A 23,801-nucleotide genomic window follows, 5' to 3' on the forward strand; every position below is an offset into this window, starting at 1 on the left:
ATGTTCTTCACAGATTAGCTAAAAAAAAGAGGAAGAGAAGTCGGTAGGAGAAATGAATATGAGTGTTTTGTGGAAAAAGGTTTGTGGAACAGGAATTGCGATAAAAATGCTTGAAGTAGAGGACGAGAGACATTTGGCCCAAAAACGCTGCTGTCCGGAGGGTGGGTGAATTATAAGAAAGAGAATTTGCAAGACACCCCAGGATTTCTCTCTCTCTCTCTCTCTCTCTCTCTCTCTCTCTCTCTTCTCACACACATACACAGACAAAGGCATGAGCTTGCAGTTCAACAGAAATATCACAGGCAACGATGGGGTGGTGGCCATAAGCCTATTAGAGAGTTAATAAATCAGGGCCAGGGCTGTGCCAGGAGCCAGCGTTGAGCCTGGCTTCATGAGCATTGAGCAGATTATGGCCATTGAGTTTCATTTTGGCTGCATTCATATCGATGGAGTGAATTAGAAAAACATTGACCAGAGGCTTGATTTCATTTTGGCCACTTCCACAAAATGGTTTGTTTATCCGATCGCCACCTGTGAAATGCCAAAGAGTCATCAGCCTCAAACTCACTTTACATTTGGTATTGGAGTGGTGGTGGTGTAGTGGTCTAAAGCACATAACTGGTAAACTGGTAATCAGAAGGTCACTGGTTTGATCCCCACAGCCACCACCACCATTGTGTCCTTGAGCAAGGCACTTAACTCCAGGTTGTTCAGGGGGGATTGTCCCTGTAATAAGGCTCTGTAAGTCGCTTTGGATAAAAGCATCTGTCAAATGCATTAATGTAAATGTATTGTATGAGAATATGTACTAAAGGATTTTACAAGATCCGTTTTCCCTTCAATGTAAGTGTATTTCCTGTAAAAGTTTATTTCCATTTGTTTATATCCACTTGCCATTTGTTTTAAACTGGGAGACAAGTCAACATTGTTTTCAACACTGGTAATCGCCAGAAGAACACAGAAATGCTTTCCATAGAGCTTTGAATAAAACTGTAAAATTCTGGTTCCATTTTAGATGCTGAATTGTCATATCAACCATCTAGTAATTACTCTGATTTCAGTTTCAAAAGTCTTCAGTGGACACAGGGGCGGGGTTATGATTTCTGAGGCCCCAAGCAACTTTCCAGCCGGGTTCCCCCTTTCGATGTACAACTGGGAGAAACGACATAAAAGTGATTTTATATCATAATTAAAAAATCATTTTAACAGCCATTGGAGCCAAATACATTCAACATGTTTAATGAAATTAAAATCTAGATAAAGATAAAAAATGCATGTATTCCAAATCTTTTCAACTAAATGAACACAAGGAAGAATGGTATTTAGTTTATAGTATAATTAAGATAATTTATATGTTCAAAAGAGTAATAAAAATTTTTATATTTACCTGCATACTGTATATTTTTAGAATTGTTTTTGTAAATTAATAGGGTGTACAAAAACAAAAATTTTATGCAGGGATATTTTAGAACAGATATGATTATTTATTATTGTTTAGTCATGCTTATTATTATATAATGACTCATATAATGATTATTTTGAGGATTTTTTTTATACAATAGTTATATATTTCTGCCGCATTTACTTCCTCTTCACCTGATAATGGCCTGTGGTGTCTGTGTTTCACAGTTTACAATGTTCCTCTACAGATCTGGTGAAATTCTGTCAACTGCATTTCAGTGATACTGTATTGGGTTTTTAGATTTGTGTAATAGCTTTAAGCGGGTTCAAATTGATGTCTGTTTTTTTCCATCCTGCTCCCACAAGTTTCTATCCCACACCCAAAATGCTCCCTCTGAATTTGACTCCATGTTCACCCACACTTTGCCCGCAGTGTTTTTCTTCTTGAGCACTCCTGTTCCCGCACCCCGGCATTTGTTTTCCACATAGGGCAAAAGCCATACAAATAAACAAGTGTACACAAAGACGGTTTTATTTTTCTGTTATTGCTATTATCAGATGGTGCGTGACATGATGCCCATCTAACTTGCCTGACTTTCTTTACTCTTTAGTTTCTTAACTCGAATTTGAATCCTTTGATGTACCGAGAGTTTGCTCTGCCTTGCTTCATTCTTCTAAAGTCCCGCTGATACCTGCCTGCTCTAAATATCGGCTAATTGATTGCACATTTATTTTGCTTGTTATTTATTTTGTATTTTTTTGCATTCATTAATAAATAAAATAAAAACTGATATCGACATCCAAGGTATGTGTACTCCAGGTAGGGAAGGAGGTATTGCCAAAAGTGAAGGAGTTCAAGTACGTCGGGGTCTTGTTCACGAGTGAGGGGACAATGGAGCGGGAGGTTGGCCGGTGAATCGGGGCAGCGGAGGTGGTATTGCACTCGCTCTATCGCACCGTTGTCACGAAAAGAGAGCTGAGCCGAAAGGCAAAGCTCTCGATCTACCGGTCAATTTTTGTTCCTACCCTCACCTATGGTCATGACCGAAAGAACTAGGTCACGAGTACAAGCGGCCAAAATGGGCTTCCTCAGAAGCGTGTCAGGGCTTCTCCCTTAGAGATAGGGTGAGGAGCTCAGTCATCCGTGAGGAGCTCGGAGTAGAGCCGCTGCTCCTTTGCATCGAAAGGAATCAGTTGAGGTGGTTTGGGCATCTGGTAAGGATGCCCCCTGGCCACCTTCCTAGGGAGGTGTTTCAGGCACGTCCAGCTGGGAGGAGGCCTCGGGGAAGACCCAGGATTAGGTGGAGAGATTACATCTCCACACTGGCCTGGGAACGCCTCGGGGTCCCCCAGTCAGAGCTGGTTAATGTGGCTCGGGATAGGGAAGTTTGGGGCCCTCTGCTGGAGCAGCTGCCCCCGCGACCCGACTTCGGATAAGCAGTTGAAGATAGATGGATGGATGGATCGACATCCAATTTTTCAGGCTATTCCATGACCACCAGCTTCTGTCCACATCTCTTGGAAGTACCGTCCGCTCCCACCTTCAACTCCGAAATGTATTCCCACGCTACAAGAAATCGAATCGGGTTCTGGGGGAATGCAGACCTCTAGTTCAAATGTTTGAAATTACACAAATGGGTGAACCTGCAGCACTTTGCCTTCCGGTCAGGGCCTTGTGCAATTGTATGAGTCGCCTGGTGGTTAACACCACTACTGAGTGGACATACAGTAACAGTCACAAATCTTCGTCGGACATTACGTAATGAATGACTGACTGGTTCACTCTCTATTCACTGTTTTGTGGTGTAGATTTAAAAGAAACGACTCATAAGACTCATTCATTGGGGAATCGGGCTACACTGGTTGCCCTGTTGTGGTGGTGTGGGTGTGATTGAGTGCCGGCTTGGGAATGGAGAGCAAGATCAGGAGATGAGAACAGTAAGGATCAACACCTGGCAATGATTATCTTTAACAGCTGTTTGTCATTGAAGAGTGGAGACAGGTTTTAAGAGCGAGCCAGGCGCCAGAGAAGAGAGAGCTAACATGCACACACACCCAGAGAGCTGATGTCGACAGTCCACTGAAATCGAGTTTTTTGAGTGTAAAATAAATTACCTTTTGAGTTGAATTTCGCTGTCGCCCGCTTCCTCCTTGCAGCTCATCACAAACTTTGTTACATTAGTGCCGAAACTGGGGAAAGGAGGAATGGCACGCTGTTCTGGAGAACTCGCCGCTGCGATCTGCCAGGAGATGGAGGAACCGTTGCCATCCGCTAGGGATGGAGGAGTCGCTGTCATCTGGCAGGACCAGAGGAACTGCTGCTGTCCACCAGGAAGCAGAGGAGCTGTTGCCGTCTGCCAGGGGACAGAGGAACTGCTGCCATCCGCCAGTGGGCGGCGTGCCCACGGGAGCTGAAAAAGAGTGATGTCTTTTCTCTCTCTGTCTCTCCCCCTCCCTCCACTCATCTCTCTCAGATTCACAGGAGGCGGGGAGGATCATCGAGTGGCAGAACGGCTGGAAAGGCAGCGTCTCCCCTCCAGAGATGGGGTTGGGGTTAGCCAGTCCAGATGGCGCCCCGGCCTAAATCGGGCGGTGAGGATGCACGCCCGGTGCTGAGTTGCCTAATCAGCAGGAGGGAGATAAGGGAAGAGCTGGGGATACCAGAGAGAGAGAGCCGAACACACAAAGCCGAATGCGTTTGGGTCAGTGTTTTATGTTTGATGTTGTGTTGTAATTAAAGTTCGTTAAATGTGGATTCAGCTCCCGCTTCCTCCTTTCCCAGATGAACAGAGATCCGTTACACCTGTGTTTCATGTTGTAGATTAAAAAAAAAACTGTCTCATGAGACTTATTTGTTGGGGATTTGGACTTCTCTAGTCTATCTGTATGTTTGACTCTGTAAATTCAAAAGAACAGACACATTTTTGGGGAAACGGACTATACTGGTCACACTGTCTGTTTTGCGCTGTAGTTTGAAAAGAACAGACTCATTTGTTGGGGAATCAGACTACTCTGGTCACGCTATAGATTCAAAAGAACTGACTCAAGATAAATTTTTGGTCACAATGTATGTTTTGCAGTGTAGATTCAAAAGAACCAGCTCAAGAGTCATTTGTTCGGTAATCCAATCGCTTTGGTTGCCCTGTATTGTGGTCTTTATTTATTTATTTTTTAATGAAAACAGTTTTGAATAAAAGTGGCCCTCTGTTCCCAACCCCAGTGTTAAAGCAGACCGAAAGGCAACCGAATTTGGATTCAGACAAACTGGCCATGTGTGTACCAGCTGTGAAAAGAACATTTGCATCTGTTCATTAGCCAAATCCATCACAGCACACTGGAGGCTTTCTGACTTTTTTCAAGAGCATGTTTAAATATGAGCCTGACTGATTTTGAACATTTCCTAATTATTATTGACAGCAGTGGTGTGACAGCCTGTGTGGATCAGAGCTTTCTCATATGACTGTGTATGTCAGATCTGTCGTTCTCTGTCTCCTGCTGGCCTGTCACTCTCCTCAACATTATATATTCCTGACTGATACCAGATCAGCAGTGTGAGGCATACAAGAGCTGGTGTGTGATTTGCACCTGCTGTTAGTACAGTCTTATATATATATATGTGTGTGTGTGTGTGTATGTGTATATTCTGTAAAGGCGCAATAATCATTAATGTAGCATTAATTACTTTTCACAACTTCCTTTTCCTTTTATTTTTCCTGCTCTCTTTGATGGCTTTTACTACTCAGGGCTTCACTGTGTCGTATACTTGTAAGCCATATTGATTCAATAATATTTAACAGAAGTCTGGCTTGATTATGAGAAAAGTGTATTCTAACCATCATTGCATGTAAATATAATTTTACCACATGTTCGAACTAAGATTTATTTGAAAAATAAAAGCAGAATGGAAACTTCCAAGTATTTATATAAATAACAGAATTTCGTAATGCTAAAGTAATGGTATTGGTTGGAGGTCTATGTGAGGGTAGTAAATAACAACTATTATGGCCTCACACTTACATTTCATAGCCAGGCGTTAATATTTTCTATGGCTTTGCCAGCCCTTTATATGATTTTCCCAGCCTTCTGTCCAGTAAGTGTGTGTCAAGGGTTGCAGGAGTTTTTTTCTTCGATATGTGGAAATTCATAGATCAGAATTCACCAAACTTACATTTTTGTACACAGCAATTTATTTTTTCATAACCGATCTCCTGCGATCATTTGTGCATAAATGAATTAAACATGTTCGCTAGCCCCTTAAGAGAACATACATGATACATTTTCCTTTTTTGTTTGTTTGTTTGAAATCATAGCATAAGCCGATTTTTATAAACATGGTATTTTCAATTTGGCTCTTGTTTGGTCAGATGAATACATTAACCTTGCACGTATAATTTCAACACCTCTCTGTTTTCTTCTCTAGCTTATGTTTATAGTTCATCAGAGCAGAGATGAAGATGACTGATGAAAAACATCACTCGGGTCATTATCCTCCACGATACAGGGCAGGGAAAATTAAAATTTGATTTGTGGGGGGCTGTGTTTTGTCGTTTTGCTGGATAACTGGACGTGAAAAATGTGCCCCGGTCTCCTTCTCATAGACCAAGCCTGTTTACCCCTGAACAGGGAGAATTAATTAACCACATTAATATTCTGGGCTCATACTTCCAGACACTCTCCAGTGTCTAAGGCCCATCTCAGGACTTGTTTCATGTTTGCCCATTTGTCTTAGATCATACTTGAGATTTACTTAACATTACATTGATGCATTTGGCAGACACTTTTATCCAAAGCGACTTACAGTGCACTTATTACAGGGACAATCTCCATGGAGCAATTTGGAGTACAATGTTGGTGGTTGTGGGAATCGAACCGGAAACCTTCTGCTTACCAGTTCTGTGCTTTAGCCCACTATGCCACAACCACTCCAATAATATATGAAGCTACAAAAAAAAGTCAAGTTCTAGCCTCAAGCTTTAATTTGAAGAATTCTCTTGTATAAATGAGACTCACCTGAAAGTCACTGTAGTTTAAAATCTGTTGCAGTTTGACTGTGGAAGATTTTCTGGTTTTGTTTTCTTGTTGTGTTAATGTTTAGAATCAACATGAAATCAAAATGTACCCTTTTTAGTTTCTTGTTTCATGTTACTGTTCTTATTGTGCTTGAGTCATCATTGCACATTATTCAAAATACATTTATAATGTTAAATAACAACCAAATAGTTCTTTAGGTATTGTTGTACGTGCAGGTTTGTCATGATTATTAAATCGTCTGATCACTTGAAATTCAAATAATATTTTAATGCCCAAATAAGGGAATTGGAAGCGTATATATAATCGCCATGAACGGCACGTTTGTGTGACATTCAGTTGAACTCTGCGCATCACTGAGCCAGACAGCGGAGGTAATCCGGCAGCTCCTGTCCGGAAAAGCACTCTGATGTGCAAAGAAAGTAGGATAGAAATATGTTACTGTTGCATAATATAGTATTATATTATAAAATATAAATATATAAAAAAAATATACAAATATATATTTAAATTTATATATATATATACACACACACACACACACACACACACACACACACACACACACACACACACACACACACAAGTATGAGATCCAAAAACAACAGTGTAAATATAACATTTAACAAAACTAAAGTTGACCAAAAATACAGATATATTTTAAGTATTTAGAAATCGTCTCGGTTACTGTTGTAACCTCAATGTAGTGACACTAGGGGTCGCTCTTGGGAGCCCCAAACACTTATGATCTCTGAACTAACACTTTTATTCACAGAGAAGGTGTTCTTTTCCTTTCCTATTCTTTCAGGGGGAAAAGACACCGCATAGATCACATCCTGCCCAAAGGGGAGATTAACATGTGGTAATCACGTCATGTGGGCTTACCAGCCGCACATGGAAGAGGCATGGTTGTAGGTCCTGTCCGAAGGGGAGGAGCTCTACAAACACAGTGCCCGGGGGCAGAGAGGGCTCTGCCCAAGGGAGACGCGGGTCTACCAATAGGGAGACTTTACTGTGGAAAATACATCACAGGAAGCTACCGGAGGTAACCGGCGCATGTGGAGCACCTACCCCAGTACAGGGCACACTAGTACACGTACTGGGTCCAGCTAAGAATTCCTCTGCTGAATTCACCAGCCACAGGGCTAGGGAGGGAGGACATCCAAGGTCCATGGGCTCGTGAACTCGTATGGGAGAACAAAGCGCACGTCTTCGCCTCACAGAGGGGAAAGGTGCTGTACGCAAGCGATACACATGGCCAGCTGTCCCGTACACTTACCTGTTCGTACCTGACAATACACGGGACGAAACCGCCTCAACCCGGAGATAATAGAATCTTGCGAAGGTATTGGGTGTTGCTCAGCCCGCTGCCCTGCAGATGTCTGATACTCCTTGTCGAGTGTGCTCATATTCCCAAAGGAGTGGGATCAGCCTGGGCCTGGTATGCCAGCACGTTGGCGTCTGCGATCTAAGTTGGTGCACAAAGCATGCACCGGACACAGCAGCGATAAGGCTGGGTCTGCCTCCTCCTGGGGCTGCGCTTTTGCAGGCTCACCACCTGATCCCTGAAAGGGGTCTTGGGAACCTTGGGCACATAGCCCGGTCGGGGTCTCAGGACCACTTGAGTCTTCCAGACTGAACTCCAGGCAAGTGTCACTAACAGAAAACGTGTGCAGGTCCCAAACCCTCTTGATGGAGGTGTTCGCAGTCAGGAGGGCTGTCTTCAAGGAGAGGGCTTTCAGCTCGACTGACTCTAGGGGCTTAAACGGGGCTCTCCGAATGCCTAGGAGGATCATGGAGAGATCCCTTGAGGGGAAGAGGCATGGCCTAGGAGGATTCAGCCTCTGGGTGCCTCTCAAGAACCTGATGATCAGGTCGTGTTCCCTAGGGACTTACCATCCACTGTGTTGTGGTGTGCCGCTATGGTGTCCACATACACCTTCAATGTGGAGGGGGACAGCCATCCCTCCAGACTCTCCTGCGGGAAGGAAAGCATTGACCTGACTGCGCAGCTCTGGGGGTCTTCGCCTCGGGAAGAATACAAACTTGCGAACAAATGCCACTTCAGGGCATAAAGCTGCTTCATAGAGGAAGCCCTGGCCTGAGTGATCATATCTAAAACCGCCGGTGTTAGGTCACTTAGGTCTTCCACATCCCTGGCCAGACATGGAGGTTCCAGAGGTCTGGGCGCAGGTGCCAGATGGTGCCCTGTCCAAGAACGAAGCTCCTTCCTCAGGGGTATTCACCGGGGGGGGGTGGGCTGTCATGAGGAGCGTGAGGTCGGCGAACCAAGTCTGGGTGGGCCAGCACGGCACCACGAGGATGACCTGCTCCTCATCCTCCCTGACCCTGCACAAGGTCTGTGCAAGTAGGCTCACTGGGGGGAACGCATACTTGCGCAGCCCCCGGGACCAGCTGTGTGCCAGCATGTCTGTGAGTGGCACCCCAAACCTAGGAACCAATCATCCAGCCGTGAGGGCTCAGTGGACTGTTCCAGTCCAGCCCGACACTTGCAGTTACCCGGGCAAGCATGGCTGTCAGCTCTGTGTCTGAAGGTGGCTGCCCAGTCGAGTCCTCGGTGTCCAACATCGCCAACGCGCTCTCCTATGCAGTGATCGAGAACTCATTCTGCTTGCGAGCTCCGAAAGAGACGTTTAGCTGGCCGTGAGGCAAACTGGTCTCATCTTGTAAGTCGACGGGGGCAAACGAGCATGCTGGGGAATGTGAGGTCCGTGTGGATTTACCTGGCAGAGCCATGCCCGTTGGAGTCCCCAAATGGCCTCCAGCACCAGCCAGGCCGGCCTCGTACCTGTAGGTAGAAGGTCTGGCATGGGGGTTGGCTAGAGCGGATTTCCAGCGGAAGAAGGTAAGCCGTGATTGCAGCATTGCCATGGTCATGTTCTCGCAATGAGAACATAAACCATCCATGAATGCTGCTTCAGTGTGATCAAGGCCTAGCGTATCCAGGAATTACACAAAGACGGAAAGGTATCTTTAAAAAGATGCATCTTTAAAAAGACATTCACGTCAGTGTGTTTTGCTCTAATAGAAGAAATATACTCTTTTGCAGGAATACTTACTGTTTTAGCACTGTCGAAGTGCCCATGGAGGTACTCTGCGCTGATCGGGCAGAATCAAGAAAGAGAAAGCCACTGGAATGCACCATATATCCAACAGCATACACTTCTTATTTAGAGGTGACTGGACCAGCAGTGGAATTCAGCTCACTGACACACAACCGCTCGTTTTTTTTCCAGAAGAAAAATCTGAATGAGTGGTTGCGAGCCAGTCCCTTTTATACCTGTATGTCTGGGGGAGTGGCATGCAAATTCCACTCACCAATTCTTATTGGCCTTTTCTGAAAGATCAGAGGTGTTAGGGGTTTCCTAGAGCGACCCCTATTTTCACTACATCGACACAAAATCGAGTGAGTGACAGAAGGGGAAATTTTTATATTAAAACATAATTCTTTTGTCATTTAAGTTATTTTTATTTGTATAGCACTTTTCACAACACATAACTCTATAAGATGTTGGTTAATGGAGAAAAATAACCTTGGGAGAAACCAGGCTCACAGTGGGGGCCAGTTCTCCTCTGTTTAAGCAACATGAATATAATGCCAGTATTAGTTATTTATGTGCAGTGCAAGTCATGGTTTTATATTAATTTGTAAATTAAGCAAGCATTAAGGTCCGGTCTTTTAAAAATAAAAATATTTTTTTTATGAACTAAGATTAATGAATAATGTCTTTGAAGTCCATCCTGGATTAACTGCAGATGTTCACATAGATGCATTGTCCTTTGTTTGTTGGCTGATGAAGGCATTTGTTGGCAATTCAATTATAGTCTATGTATTCCATTTAAAGAGTGTAGTCCATCAATAGACAAAGGTGATGCAGGCAGAGATAACTCCAAGGTTCAGGCAGTGGCATATGAAATACTGATGTCTTACAGTTGGAGTTGGCATCAGTTCATCCTCTGAAGTAAAAAATCTGAAGTGATGTCTGGCTAGCACCAGATGTAGTATGTTGTCATCTCTCAGCGACATGTAGCAGTAGAGTGCGACACCAAGCAGGAACAGAGCTGGATCTGACAGGCTCTTTTAACCTCAGAATATGAATCCTGAGGTTGAGACATGGAAACAAATACAATAATATTAGTGTAGATGCCATTACATATTTTACAGTGTTATAGATCATGATGGATGTTTCTGGTTCTGGCAGACCTAACTAACACAGTCTAAATGTGAGTTGATGGATAAATTAGGCGTATGCCTGGATAAATAGATTAGTCTTTAATCTAGACTTAAACTGAGTGTGTGTGTCTGCATCCCGAACAGTGTTAGGGAGACTATTCTATATTTTAGGAGCCAAGTATGAAAAGGATCTACCTACTTTTGTGAATTTTGATATTCTTGGAATTATTAACAGGCCAGAATTTTGCAATTATAATGAAAATGCTGGAATATAGCATGTCAGAAGGTCAAGTACTGTAGATTTAGACTATTCAAAGATTTGTATGTAGTTAACAGAAGTTTAAAACTAATATAAAATGTAACAGGTAGGCACTGTAACGATGATAAAATTGGGCTAATATGATCATATTACTTGGTTCTAGTCAGCACTCTAGCAGCTGCATTTTGAACCAATTGAATTTATTTATTGAACTTGCTGGACATCCTCCAGTAATGCATTAAAATAATCTGGTCTTTAGGTCATGAACGCATGAGTTAATTTTTTGGCAACAGAGAGCATGTATTGTAATTTAGCAATATTTCTCAGGTAGAAGAATGCTGTTCTACAAACATTGGAAATTTGATTTTCAAAAGGACAGATTGGTATCAAATAAACTCCTCTCTCTTTCAACTGCTTTTATTTTCATCAAACTTAATGTGTAAATATTTGTAAGAACATAAAAAGATTCAACAACTAAGACATAAACTTAAAAAGTTTCACAGACATATGACTAACAGGAATTGATTAATGAGTCTCTGAACAAAGGGGTAACAAAAGTATCAGTCAGTATCTGGTGTGGCCACCAGCTGCATTAAGTACTGCTGTGCATCTCCTCCTCATGGACTGCATCAGATTTGCCAGTTCTTGCTGAGAGAAGACAAGACTCTTCCACCAAGGCACTTGCAAGTTCCCGGACATTTCTGGGGGGAATGGCCCTAGCCCTCACCCTCCGATCCAACAGGTCCCAGTCGTGATCAATGGTATTGAGATCCGGGCTCTTTGCTGGCCATGGCAGAACACTGACATTTCTGTCTTGCAGGAAATCACACACAGAACGAGCAATATGTCTGGTGGCATTGTCATGCTGGAGGGTCATGTCAGGATGAGGCTGCAGGAAGGGTACCACATGAGGGAGGAGGATGTCTTCTCTGTTATGCACAGCTTTGAGATTGCCTGCAATGACAACAAGCTCAGTCTGATGATGCTGTGACACACCGCCCCAGACCATGACGGACCCTCCACCTCCAACTCAATCCCGCTCAAGAGTACAGGCCTCAGTTTAACGCTCATTCCTTCAATGATAAACGCGAGTCCGACCATCACCCCTGGTTAGACAAAACAGCGACTCGTCAGTGAAGAGCACTTTTTGCCAGTCCTGTCTGGTCCAGCGAAGGTGTGTTTTTGCCCATTGTGTGCATTGCCGATGATGTCTGGTAAGGACCTGCCTTGTAACAGGCCTACAAGCCCTCAGTCCAGCCTGAGCACTGATGGAGGGATTGTGCGTTCCTGGTGTAACTTGGGCAGTTGTTGCCATCCTGTACCTGTCCCGCAGGTGTTATATTCGGATGTACCGATCCTGTGCAGGTGTTGTTACACGTGGTCTGCCACGGCGAGGACGATTAGCTTTCCTTCCTGTCTCCCTGTAGCACTGTCTTAGGCGTCTCACAGTACAGACATTGCATTTTATCGCCCTGGCCACATCTGCAGTCATCATGCCTCCATGCAGCATGCCTAAAGCATGTTCACGCAGATGAGCAGGGACCCTGGGCATATTTCTATTGGTGTTTTTAAGATCTCTTTAATGTCCTAAGTTTTTATAACTGACCTTAATTGCCTACAGTCTGTAAGCTTTTAGTGTCTTAACGAATGTCCCACATGTGCATGTTCATTAATTGTTTATGGTTCATTGAACAAGCATGGAAAACATTGTTATAATAAAGATCTGTAAAGTTATTTGGATTTTTACAAAATTATCTTTAAAATACAGTGTCCTGAAAAAGGGACGTTTATAACACCTAAATTCTTTGCTGAAGACGACGACATAACAGTACATCCATCGAGAGTCAAATTATATTTTAGTGGCTTATTTTCTTAGGCTCTTGGTCCAATCATTGTTTTGTTGGAATTGAGTAGAAGGAAATTTGTGGCCATCAAATCTTTGATTTCATTAATATACTGCTAATTTGGAGAATTGAGAATTTTCATTAGGTTTAGAAGAAATATAAAGTTGGGTATCGTCGGCATAACAGTGGAAACTTATTCCATGATTCCTGATAATATCTCCTAGGGGAAGCATGTTTAAGGTGAAAAGAAGAGGTTCTGAACCCTGTTGCACTCCATACTGATTTGACAATTCCTCATTTACACAAACAAAGTGGTAGTGGTCTGATAAATAGGACCTAAACCATGTTAATGCAAGTCCACTTATGCCAACATTATTCTCCAGCCTATTCATGAGAATGCCGCGATCAGATGATAAGAGCAAGTCGTTTGTAACACTGATAAGCACTATCTCTGTACTATGATCATATATACCATTTCTCTGTAGAAGTGAACATAGTTGGGAGGACACTACCTTTTCTAGTATTTTTAACATAAATGGTTGATTTGAAATCAATCTGTAATTAGCCAATTCACTAGGATCAAGCTGTTGCTTCTTAATTAGCGGTTTGATAACTGCCATTTTAAAGTATTTTGGAACATGTCCTAAGGATAGCGAGGAGATAATAGTATTAATGAGAGGTTCTGAGATTACTGGGAATTCAACTTTTAAGAGCTTATTTGGTATTGGATCTAACATACATGTTGTGGCTTTTGATTTTTGTTTTTGTTAGCTCTTCATGACCTATGACAGTGAAGGATTGAAGTTGCTCGTGAGCAAAATTATGAGACACTGTTTTCTGAGGTGCTGTGGCAGATGATTAAATAGTTCCAATTTTATTTCTGATTAATGTATCAGTAAAGAAATTCATGAAGTAATTATTATTATTATAGTACTACTACTATTACAAAAACTAAAATGAAGGAGGCCACGGTTGACTTCCTGTCCCTGTTTTTGTCTTTGTTTTTTAATGATAATTATTTCATGTTTTGACTGATAACTGATAATTGCCTGATATTATTCATTTTTTAATATACTGAAATGTGCTGCAGGACTTAAAAGAAAAAATGGCATTTAGTTTGTGATTTACAATCCAATATTAATGAATATAATTGTAAACAGATTACAATAAATTAAAAATCAATTATATTTGCCAGTACCAGCTATGGTGCTTGTATTTTGCGCATCCCTACTCTGTAGTGTACTGCACATTTTTGTAGGTCATCCAGGTATTCTATGTGAATAGAATCTAGGCGCAATATATACATACTAGGCTTATATACTGCAGAAAATAGTAAGAGTAGGGTGGGAGTTTGCTATTGCAAATATAGTCAGTCTTTCTAGCTGGCCCCTGTCATATGGGACTGATAATAACACAATATATTAAGTCCTTTATTACTGTGAATACTCTGTGACAGTATTGAATTTAAGCCACTCCTAATCAGGTTTTGTGATGCTTCATTGCAATTTTCAATTAGCTCTGAACACTGACATGTGTCACATGACTGAAGACAGAGATTAATATGAAGAGGACTGAACTGAGAGCAGAAGAATGCTAGTCTGTGTCCCTGCTGATGGCATCCTGTCAGGCTTTACTAAAGAAAAGATGGTGTATGTCTTAAGCCCAGTTGCATGATGGGACATTGACACTCTATACTGCTGTTGCCCACTATAGGCATACTGCTCTATATATTAGTATTATTGCCAACAATTTAATCAGAGTAAAGATAATGGGCTATATTTTTGGGACTGCACTAGGTGCAGCACAACGCACAACAATCTTATCCAATTTTCATGCGAGCACTAATCCAAAGTGCAATTTTGTGCCAGAGCAAAGCTTGGGTGTGAGTATTTGTGCAATCTGTGGGTGTTTGTGCACAAACTGTGGGTGTATTGTATGTTAGTGGCTCAAAGCACAATTTGCTATTTTTCTGAAATGTAGGTCATTACGCTAAGGCGTTTCAGCAGCATGTCTGTTTTCAGCACAAAGTCTCAATTAAGTTCCCTTATTTGCAGTTTGGAGATTCCACCAGCAGGTGGTAATAAATATAATGTCCAAACATGAACATTAAATTATGTCCCTGACAATCACAGTTGTAGCATTTATGAGATTTGTGTTAAACTTTCTAGTGGTAATGGTTTATTTTCAATTATTATTATGTTTAAATTTACAATCTAATTTATCTTGGTATTTTTTTCACCTGTTGTCTTAGAATGATTTTTAGTCTCTGCAAAAGGTAGTTGGAGAGGGTAAAATGTTTGGATTTTGGTTATATATGATTTGGTTATATATGAAACCACTTCCTTATTTTGATTATTTTTTGTTTTTTATTTTAATTTTAATTTCGAATTGAGACCCTGGCCCGGTTCTGTGCCCAAAGATCCCACCACTATTTGAATTGGAAATTAATTTAATTTTAAAGCAACTATATCTGACATTCAACAAGGACCTAGTTAAGAAATAAGGACCAAGTCCATATTTCTATTCTTCTAATTCATTGCATACAGTCCATTTACACAACCAACTTCTTATGAATGTGCTGTTTCTGTTTATATCACATTTATTTGAATTGGTTTCCCTGGAATGCTTTCTTCAAGAAGACTCTGACTTTCACTAGTGTTTTAGTTGATAACAGAAGACCTAGCTGTCACATTTTCTCATCCTTGAAAGCAACATAACAATAAAATGCTTCCTTCTCAAATTTATACTCTATATAGTTTTCTGTGTGTTTTTGATAGGCTAGACTATAACTTAGCCTGGCATTAACATGCTGCATGTAGTTGAGATGAATACAGTAAAAGTACTAAGACATGTTATGGAAATGCATAACAAGTCTCTCTCCCTCTGTCTGTCTGTTCGTCCTTTAGCAGGAAGATGAGCCTAGCGCTGGCACCGTTCATGATAGAGATCAAGCTCAAATCCGCAAGTTCCTCTCACAGAAGTACAAAAAGCTGCCATGGAAACCAGAGGTACAGTATAGGCATAACACATATCATTTTATTTCTGTAATTCTGTGTTTTACTATGACTCATTCTCATTATTTAGTGTTAGTCTTTAGCCATGAATGTTCTTAATGAGAAATTTTCAAGCCCCTTTATCGAACACAGAGCTCTTCAGTGCATGTGTACATGGAAATTTTCTGTAACATGCAATTATGTGTAACGAGCAGAATACAGAGTGTATTACTGTCAAAGCTGAGCAGAAAACAGAGTTATAAAATATGCCTGGAGTTAGCACACAATTTCAGGGCTAAGTTAAAGTGCTCATTAAAATTAAAATTCGGAGCATGGTTGTTGTTGTATTATTAGTGAGTAATAGAAATGTGCTTTTTGCCAGCAAAAGGTTTTAGAAGGGGCAAACTATTGTGTTTCAGAATTAGTGTTTCTGAAGTGGCAAATTATTGGCCTGCATCAAGTAAAGAAAACAACTAAGGAGATTTCTGAAATCACTGGAATTGGGTTAAGAAAGGTCAAACGCATTATTAAAACCTGGAAGGATAGTAGGGAACCGTCAGCTTTGCTAAAGAAATGTGGTCTGAAAAGAATCTTGAATGATCTTGATCGGAGATCACTAAAACGCTTGGTGAAGTCACATCATAAAAAATCAACAGTAGAACTCACGGCTACATTTAATATTGTAAGTATGAGCATTTCCACTAGAATTTACAGGGTTGGGATTAAACAGTTGTAGTTAGTGAGGCTACTTGGAAAAAATGACTTAAATTTGCTATGGAGCATAAAGATTGGACTGTTGAGCAATGGATAAAGGTCATGTGGTCTGATGAGTCCAGATTTACCCTATTCCAAAGCGATGTACGTGCCAGGTAAAGAAGGGAAGCACATGAAGCGATGCACCCATCATGCATAGTGCTCACTGTACAAACTGGAGGCAGTGTTATGATCTGGGGTTGCTTCAATTGGTCAGGTCTAGGCTCTGCAAAAGAAGACTTTAATGAGTGGTTCGACTCTCTCGTCATCAATACAAGATCTCAGGCAAAAAATAATGCAACTCTGGATGGAAATAAATGTTGTGGCATTGCATAAGGTTTTTGAAACAGTACCATGATGAATTTGCAGCGTAATCAAAGCTAAAGGCGGTCCAACTAAATATTAGAGTATGCAACTCTTATTTTTGACCATGCACTGTATTAAAATTAACCAAAAATTAAAAATTTACTCACCCTCATGTTATTTTTTAAACTCCTGTGAATTTGTTCTATTCTATTTGTTCAACTTGAAGATGAATCTTGGAGCGTGGTACATTAAATTTAAATCATGAATATATTTACTTTATATTTTGTCTCTTGCAAGGAATTGGTTAGTCATCATAATGTTGAAATGTTTTTTGTTGTTGTTAATTATTAGTTAATCAGACATATTTTTACAGGTATAAATCTTTGATACATGCGTATGTATAAACACCATAAAATCAGTGGACATGTAATTACATTTTTGGCAAAATCATCTGGCGTTTTCCTGTGGACTTTTTTAATAATAGGATCAAATGGGCAGAGATGAAGTAGCTGAAGTGTGAACCCAAGTGCAGTTTATATACAGTGCTGGTAATGGAACATGAAACCAAAATACATATAAATGAATTGACTTGACCTGACTAGACATGGAAACAGTAACAACCAACAATACTCGACCAGGGGTATATAGCAAACAAAAGGGCTAAAATAAACTGACATGGGAAGGGTGGGTTGAGGCACTTACCGAGGAGGCTACAGGCGGTGGCCTTTTCTTATTTTTGTATTAAGCAATTTCCCACGAGCACCTGATAGAATAGCGCATCACACTCTACCAGAGGGACGTTAACATGTGGAGAATACCTTACATGGACTTACTGACCGGGAAGTTCACATATGGAATGATGCCACTGTGGAGGACCCTATCTACGGAGAGGTTACACAGCAACAGTGGCTGAGGCAGAGGGAAGCAGCCAGGAGCGGTGTCCAGTGATGGAGGTGGGGACACTGGTTCGGATCCCCGACACTCCACAGGCTGCTCCTGATCGGGCAGGGATGTATCATATACCGTTAAGGGTGAAGGTGGATACAGGTTTTTCTCAAACCTTGATCCACCAACACTTGGTGCAAGGCGGGGCATTAGATAAAAATCGAAATAAGGGACACACTAAGGAAAGCACTATCGGCTTGTAGGTCACTCTCTCTCTCTTTGGACACTCGGCATGCATTTTATGTCTCCCTCCGCATCACTATAACAAGAGACAGGTGTTAGGGTTAATTATGAACCAGGTGACAAGCCTTACCGCTCTCTCTCTCCCGCAAACCGACACATGACCACGTCCCCACGCCACACCGTTATTGTCCCTTATATTCCAGGTTTGTTGTAGTAAACATATTTTCTTTAGTTTGTTCCTATCCGTATTATCCATTGTTCAAATACAGCTTTACATAAGCAACCACACTGCCTCACACCCTCTGTCTGTCTCTTGTCTAATGAGTGTATGTTGTCTGTTGAGCATCAGCCACAGTTGCTTGTGGGTGAATGGATGGCCTGTCCCTGACAGGTCTCTCTGGCTGTGTTATTTATAGGAATGAACAGGGGAGATTGGCAGCCGTATAACAGCCCCTAAGAGACAGGCAGATGTTTGAAGCCTCGTAGAAACAACAGGCTGTTATGTCATGAATTAAAAGCTATTAACTCTCTAATTCTTGAGATAAAGGACAAAACAGGTTTTAAATCTTAGTTTTTTTGTATTATTACTAAATTAATTTGAAATGCATATATTTGTAGGCAAAGATCTCAGCTAACAAATCATGTTAGGGAACAGGTTTTTAAAATGTACAATATTTACTTCATAACTTACATGTTACTGTCATTTGTATCAATTCTGGTCAGACACACTAAAAAGCATGCTTTTTTAAATCATTCTGACAATTGAGTTGACAAAATGTATTATTTTTCCATCTTAACCATGTGTTGTACACTGGAGCCATTTCGTTTTTTTTTCCTCAGTTGAAGTTGACTCTATAAACTAATCTCAATTCATAATGATCAAATGATCATAATGGGAATTGCGGAGTTGACATGTTGAAGCTGTGACCACAGAGATTTAAACATTGTTTGCTAATTATTAAGTATTAAAATGATAAAAAATATATACATTTTACCAGACCACATGTCCTAGTGTTGCATCCAGTTCCCTATCTGTCACTCACTCCACTAGGGGTCACTCTCGGGAGCCTGAGACACCTCTGATCTTTGATAAAAGGCACGTGGAATTGGCGAGTGGTATTTGCATGCCACTCCCCCGAACATACGGGTATAAAGGAGTTGGCATGCAAACCGCTCATTCGGATTTTCTCTTCGGAGCCGAGCGGTCGATGCTTAATGAGCCGAATTCCCACGCTTCAAATTCACCTCTGCTGGATTCCTGATGGCGCATTACAGCGGCTGCTCCACCTTCTGCACTGGTGCACTGCGGAGATCGCCCCTCAGCACTTCGGCAGAACTAAAACTGAAAGAGTATATTCTAAGAGATAGGGCTGGGATAAACGATTATTTTTTAAACGATTAATCTAGCAATTATTTTTTGGGTCGTGATCATACACACCTGGTCCCTTATCAGGCTAATCAAGCCTCCGAGAGGGATAAAGGCTGACTGCGGAGGATTGTGCGGGAGAGAGAGATCATTTATGGACATGTCCGTCATGTGTGTGTGTGTTTGTCTTTAATTTATTCCTTAAAATATTATTTATATTGTTCTCGCCGCCTCCTTTCCATTGACCTCTTTACAGACTTACTAATGGGGAAGTTCACATGTGGAATGATACCACCTACAGAGAGGGTACACATCAACAGTGGCTGAAGCAGAGCAAGGCTCTGATGAGGGGAAACACAGGGTTCACCAAAGGGGAAACCTGAACAGTGGCATTGTGACAAACGGAATTGCCCAGAGGGGAATCATGAGTACTGGGCCTGGTGCGTAACTCCTCCGCCGAGTTCATCACCAAACAAAGCTTAAGAATTAAAGAAGCGTCTAGGGTACAGTGGATACAGGGAACAGTTTTGGCCAAAAGGTGCATATTATCACCTTTGAAAAGGGGGAATGGTGCAATGCAAGCTGTATACCCAACCGGCCACCTGGCCTACCTGCTGTTACCGCATAACACTCGGGTTTAAACCGGCTCTATGCGTAGGTTTTAAAACCTCATGAAGGTATTGGGTGTAGCCCAACCCACAGCTCTGCATATGTCTGCTAGAGAGGCCCCCCTTGCCAGTGCCCAAGAGGATGCAACACCTCTAGTGGAGTATGCCTGGACTCCCAAGGGGCACAGCAAGTCCTAGCTGTATGCAAGGAAAATGACATCCGCAATCCAATCACCTCCTCATGCCCTTGAGGAACCTGTTGCTCAGGTCATGCTGTTGTAAGCGTCTCCAGTCTAGTGTATCGTGGTATGCTGCTATGGCAGCCACGTACACTTTCAGGGTTGAGGGAGACAGCTGTTTCTCCAGCTCTTCCTGAAGGAAAGGCAGCACAGACCTGACAGCACATCCCTCTGGGTCTGCCCCACGGAAGAACACCAGTTCACGAAGAGATGCAACTTGTCGTCTTGTAGCTGCCAGGAGAACCAAGTCCAGTTGGGCCAGTATGGCACAAGGAACAGGCCTTGCTGCTCATCCTGTGCAATGAGGAAGCACATCTAACTGGCACCACTACCTTCTGCCTGAAAGTTTGAGGGGCTGGAGAGTGCTAAATAGGCTTCCAGCCTCCATGACAGTGGCATCAAGGGGACGACTGGACTTACCGTACCCAGGCAGGGTTGTTCAAGGCAGAGCAGGCACCCCACCTGGAAGACCAGGGGGGGCATACTGCTCCGCAAGCCCACAACGGTGGCCAGTGACTGGGGCAGGCGAGCAACCCAGAGACCAGCATGCTTACCTGTTCACCGGCTGTCTCTTGACAGAGAACAAGGGAACGGGAAGTATTTGTGTTCACCTGATTGACCGGAAAGACTTCTAGCACCTGGCTGTCACGAGTGTGTTCGCCCAGGGAATGAGGAAACTGCTCTTTCAAATGGCACCTGGTGATGGAATACTCACCACGCGCTGGCCCAAGGGCGATGGTGGGGCTGGTGAGGTCACCTGGGCCAGACCGGGCAGAACCAGTTGCCTCATTCCTGGGTTGCCTATATGAGGACCACCTTGAAGCCCGTCTGGGGTTCTTGGGGGCCAGCTGATGGGCAGGTGGAGCCGACTTCCCGGGAGGATTTCTTTCTCTGAGGCCAGTGTACGGGCTCCGATGGTACAGGATGGGGCATGACAGGGGAACAGCTCTGGCGAGAAGCAGACAGGGTGCTGGACTTCAGAGGCCTGAAGGAAGCCGAGTCGTGCTGCAGCAGGATGTGCTTAATTGCCTCTGTCTGCTTCCTCACCATCGAGATCTGATGGGCGAAATCCTCGACGGTGTCGCCAAAAAGCCCCCATTGGAAGATGGCTGCATCGAGAAAGCGGCCTGAACCGCAGCCTTGTAAGCCTTCGTCATTAAAGAGGAAGATAACTTACAGGTCTTGAAAGGGAGCCTTGGTCGGTCACGCCAGGTGGCTGCACCCTGCGGGCATAAATGCACTGCTAGGGCTCCCTCCACCTAGAGAAGCTCGACCTATCTGTTAGCCGCTCCGCCATCGAGGGTAGTCAGAGTGGACGAGTATGCGAAGCGTGTACGTGCAGTAAAGGTGCCTTCCACGACTTTGTTAACTCCTCGTAAGATAACGGCCACATCCAGTAGTGCAAACGCAGAAGGGGAACTTTAAAAATATGTCAGGTGTTTGCACAAGCTCTTTTAGAAGGAAATATACTCTTTTGAATATACTATTTTAGCTCCTGCAGACTCGCCGAAGCGCCCAGGGTAAGCGCAACACTCGACCATGCGAAGGTGACCACTGATATGCTCCATAAAATCCAGCAGCTTAAGCGAGAGTTGAGAGGAAGAACACACGTGCTCGGCTCCGAAGAAAAAATCTGAATGTGTGATGTACACCATCTCCTTTTATACCCGTATGTTCGGGGTGGAGAGTGGCATGCAAATTCCACTCGCCAATTCTCGTTGGCCTTTTCTGTTTTAAGCAAAGGTGATTGGGGCTCTCAAGATCGAACCCCTAGTGTCTTTACATCGACACAACGTTGAGTGTGTGACAGACAGGGAACTGGAACTGAGTGTTCGCGATGGATTTGTACTCTGGGGAGCCAGAGTGATTGTGCCCAAGCAGGGTCGTGCAATGCTTCTGAAGTTGTTACATCAATCACACTCAGGGATGTCTAAAATGAAAGGACTGGCTCGATCCTATTTATGGTGGCCTGGGATGGACAAGGAGGTTGAGAGGGAGTCTCAACTCTGTGAGGAATGTCTAAATCACTGCAAAATGCCTCAGGTAGCGCCATTGCATCCATGAGAATTGCCCAAGACGCCTGGTCCCATATTCATGTGGATTATGTGGGTCCTATCATGGGAAAGATGTTTTTGGTAATTGAGGATGCACATTCCAAATGGATGGACATTTATCCCATTAGCTCATCAACATCTCAAACTACCATTGAGAAACTAAGCCAAAATGTCCGTATTTTTGGAGTAGCTCAGATCATAGTTTCCAACAACGGCCCCTGCTTCACAAGCACAGAATGTAAAAAGTTCATGAAAAGCAATGAGATTCATCATGTGAGATCAGCACCATTCCATCCTTCTTCTAACGGATTAGTCGAGCGGCCTGTCCAAATGTTCAAATAAGGCATACAAAAGTGAAAGGGGAGACCTTGGAAACCAGATTGGCACAATTCTTATTTAACTATTGTATCACACCACATTCCACAACAGGTGTGCCATGCTCATGGCGAGAAAGCTGAGATCTACATTTGATCTTCTCTTGCCAAATGTTAAAGCAAAAGTGCAACTCAAACAACAGAAACAGTAAGAGACTCATGACAAAAGTACTAAGTTGAGGATGGATTCCTGCTGTCATCGTGAGTTTCTCGGGTTGGTTACCTGTACAGTAGCTGCTGGAAGTGGACAAATCCTGAAGTGGCATTTTGATCAATGCCGAGTTCGAATGGAAATCGATTTCTAAATTTTAAGGGGGGGTAAATGTGGTTTCTTTCCTAAAACACTTAATACTGAAAATGTTATGCATAGTATGTCCACAAGAGGGGGCTAGGTTGTTATATATGGGTATGTTGCTACATTATATTGTTGTCCGAGTGAGTGCTTAGCAGTGTGCACATATATTCCCTGTTCTAAGTTTAAAAAAACACCTTATTGGATATATACGTCTCCTGTATTGGATCTGCATGATACCACAACAACGGTTGCTAAAACAATGCAGATAGTGCATGTAAATAAACAATGCTATCAGCGGGAGCAATACACACTTAGTGAATTACCACCTTTGTCTTACCACAGCAATTTACATGAAAGACCTCATCGTGTAAGGGGAGTGTGGGTACTGTCCTGTGGTTTGTCCGATTGTTACAAGTAAGTTGGCTGTTCTGATTACCCTTTTGCTCAACCAATGAGTAACAGTGATGAAGGATATCTGGATGAGGGGGCACCTTCATGTGGCAAAATGGAGATGCATGTAAAGGGAAAGCGGTTTGACAAAGGATTGACGATAATAGGTGGCCCAGGCCATTGGCAGCACTGCAGACCAGAGAATGGATCCTAAAATGTATGGTACTTTATAGATGAACTGAAATGGCAGTGGGCCGAATGAAGTTTCAGTGTTTAACCAATGGTTCCCTTTGTACAAATTGGGTCATTAATTTTTTACCTCATCTAAGGACACCTTGTTTTACTCTTTGAAAAACTCTCTTTTCCTACCAGATGCAACTAAATAACAGTGCTGGCAGCAATTATTCAAAGCCATTATGTGCCATTAGGGAGTTGAGAAAATTGTGTGCATCAGAGACTTCCCATTAGGTTATTACAGTACAGTCATAAAGACAAGAGCTAGTAGCATATCCATTTGATATGTATGATTCAGTCCACTGATTCTCAACTGGTTTTGCTTTAGGACCCA

The 23,801-nt window shown here is 42.6% G+C and overlaps 1 protein-coding gene and 1 long non-coding RNA gene across 2 annotated transcripts in view; one reads left to right on the forward strand and one right to left on the reverse strand.

Moving 5' to 3' along the window:
- LOC127640162 (N-acetyl-beta-glucosaminyl-glycoprotein 4-beta-N-acetylgalactosaminyltransferase 1-like) overlaps nt 1-23,801 on the forward strand; it is a 251,321-nt gene that overhangs the window by 101,562 nt on the left and 125,958 nt on the right. Inside the window, exon 3 of the mRNA XM_052122584.1 lies at nt 15,634-15,735. Coding sequence (XP_051978544.1) covers nt 15,634-15,735 — 102 coding nt within the window. The remainder of the gene's footprint in view (nt 1-15,633; nt 15,736-23,801) is intronic.
- LOC127640186 (uncharacterized) lies at nt 9,936-18,193 on the reverse strand. The gene is made up of 3 exons (XR_007970075.1): nt 18,038-18,193; nt 16,563-16,699; nt 9,936-10,551 (listed from the first exon to the last, which is right to left on the reverse strand). It is a non-coding gene; the product is annotated as an uncharacterized LOC127640186 (long non-coding RNA).

The sequence above is a fragment of the Xyrauchen texanus genome, chromosome 49 (assembly GCF_025860055.1).
Source record: "Xyrauchen texanus isolate HMW12.3.18 chromosome 49, RBS_HiC_50CHRs, whole genome shotgun sequence".
NCBI lineage: Eukaryota > Metazoa > Chordata > Actinopteri > Cypriniformes > Catostomidae > Xyrauchen > Xyrauchen texanus.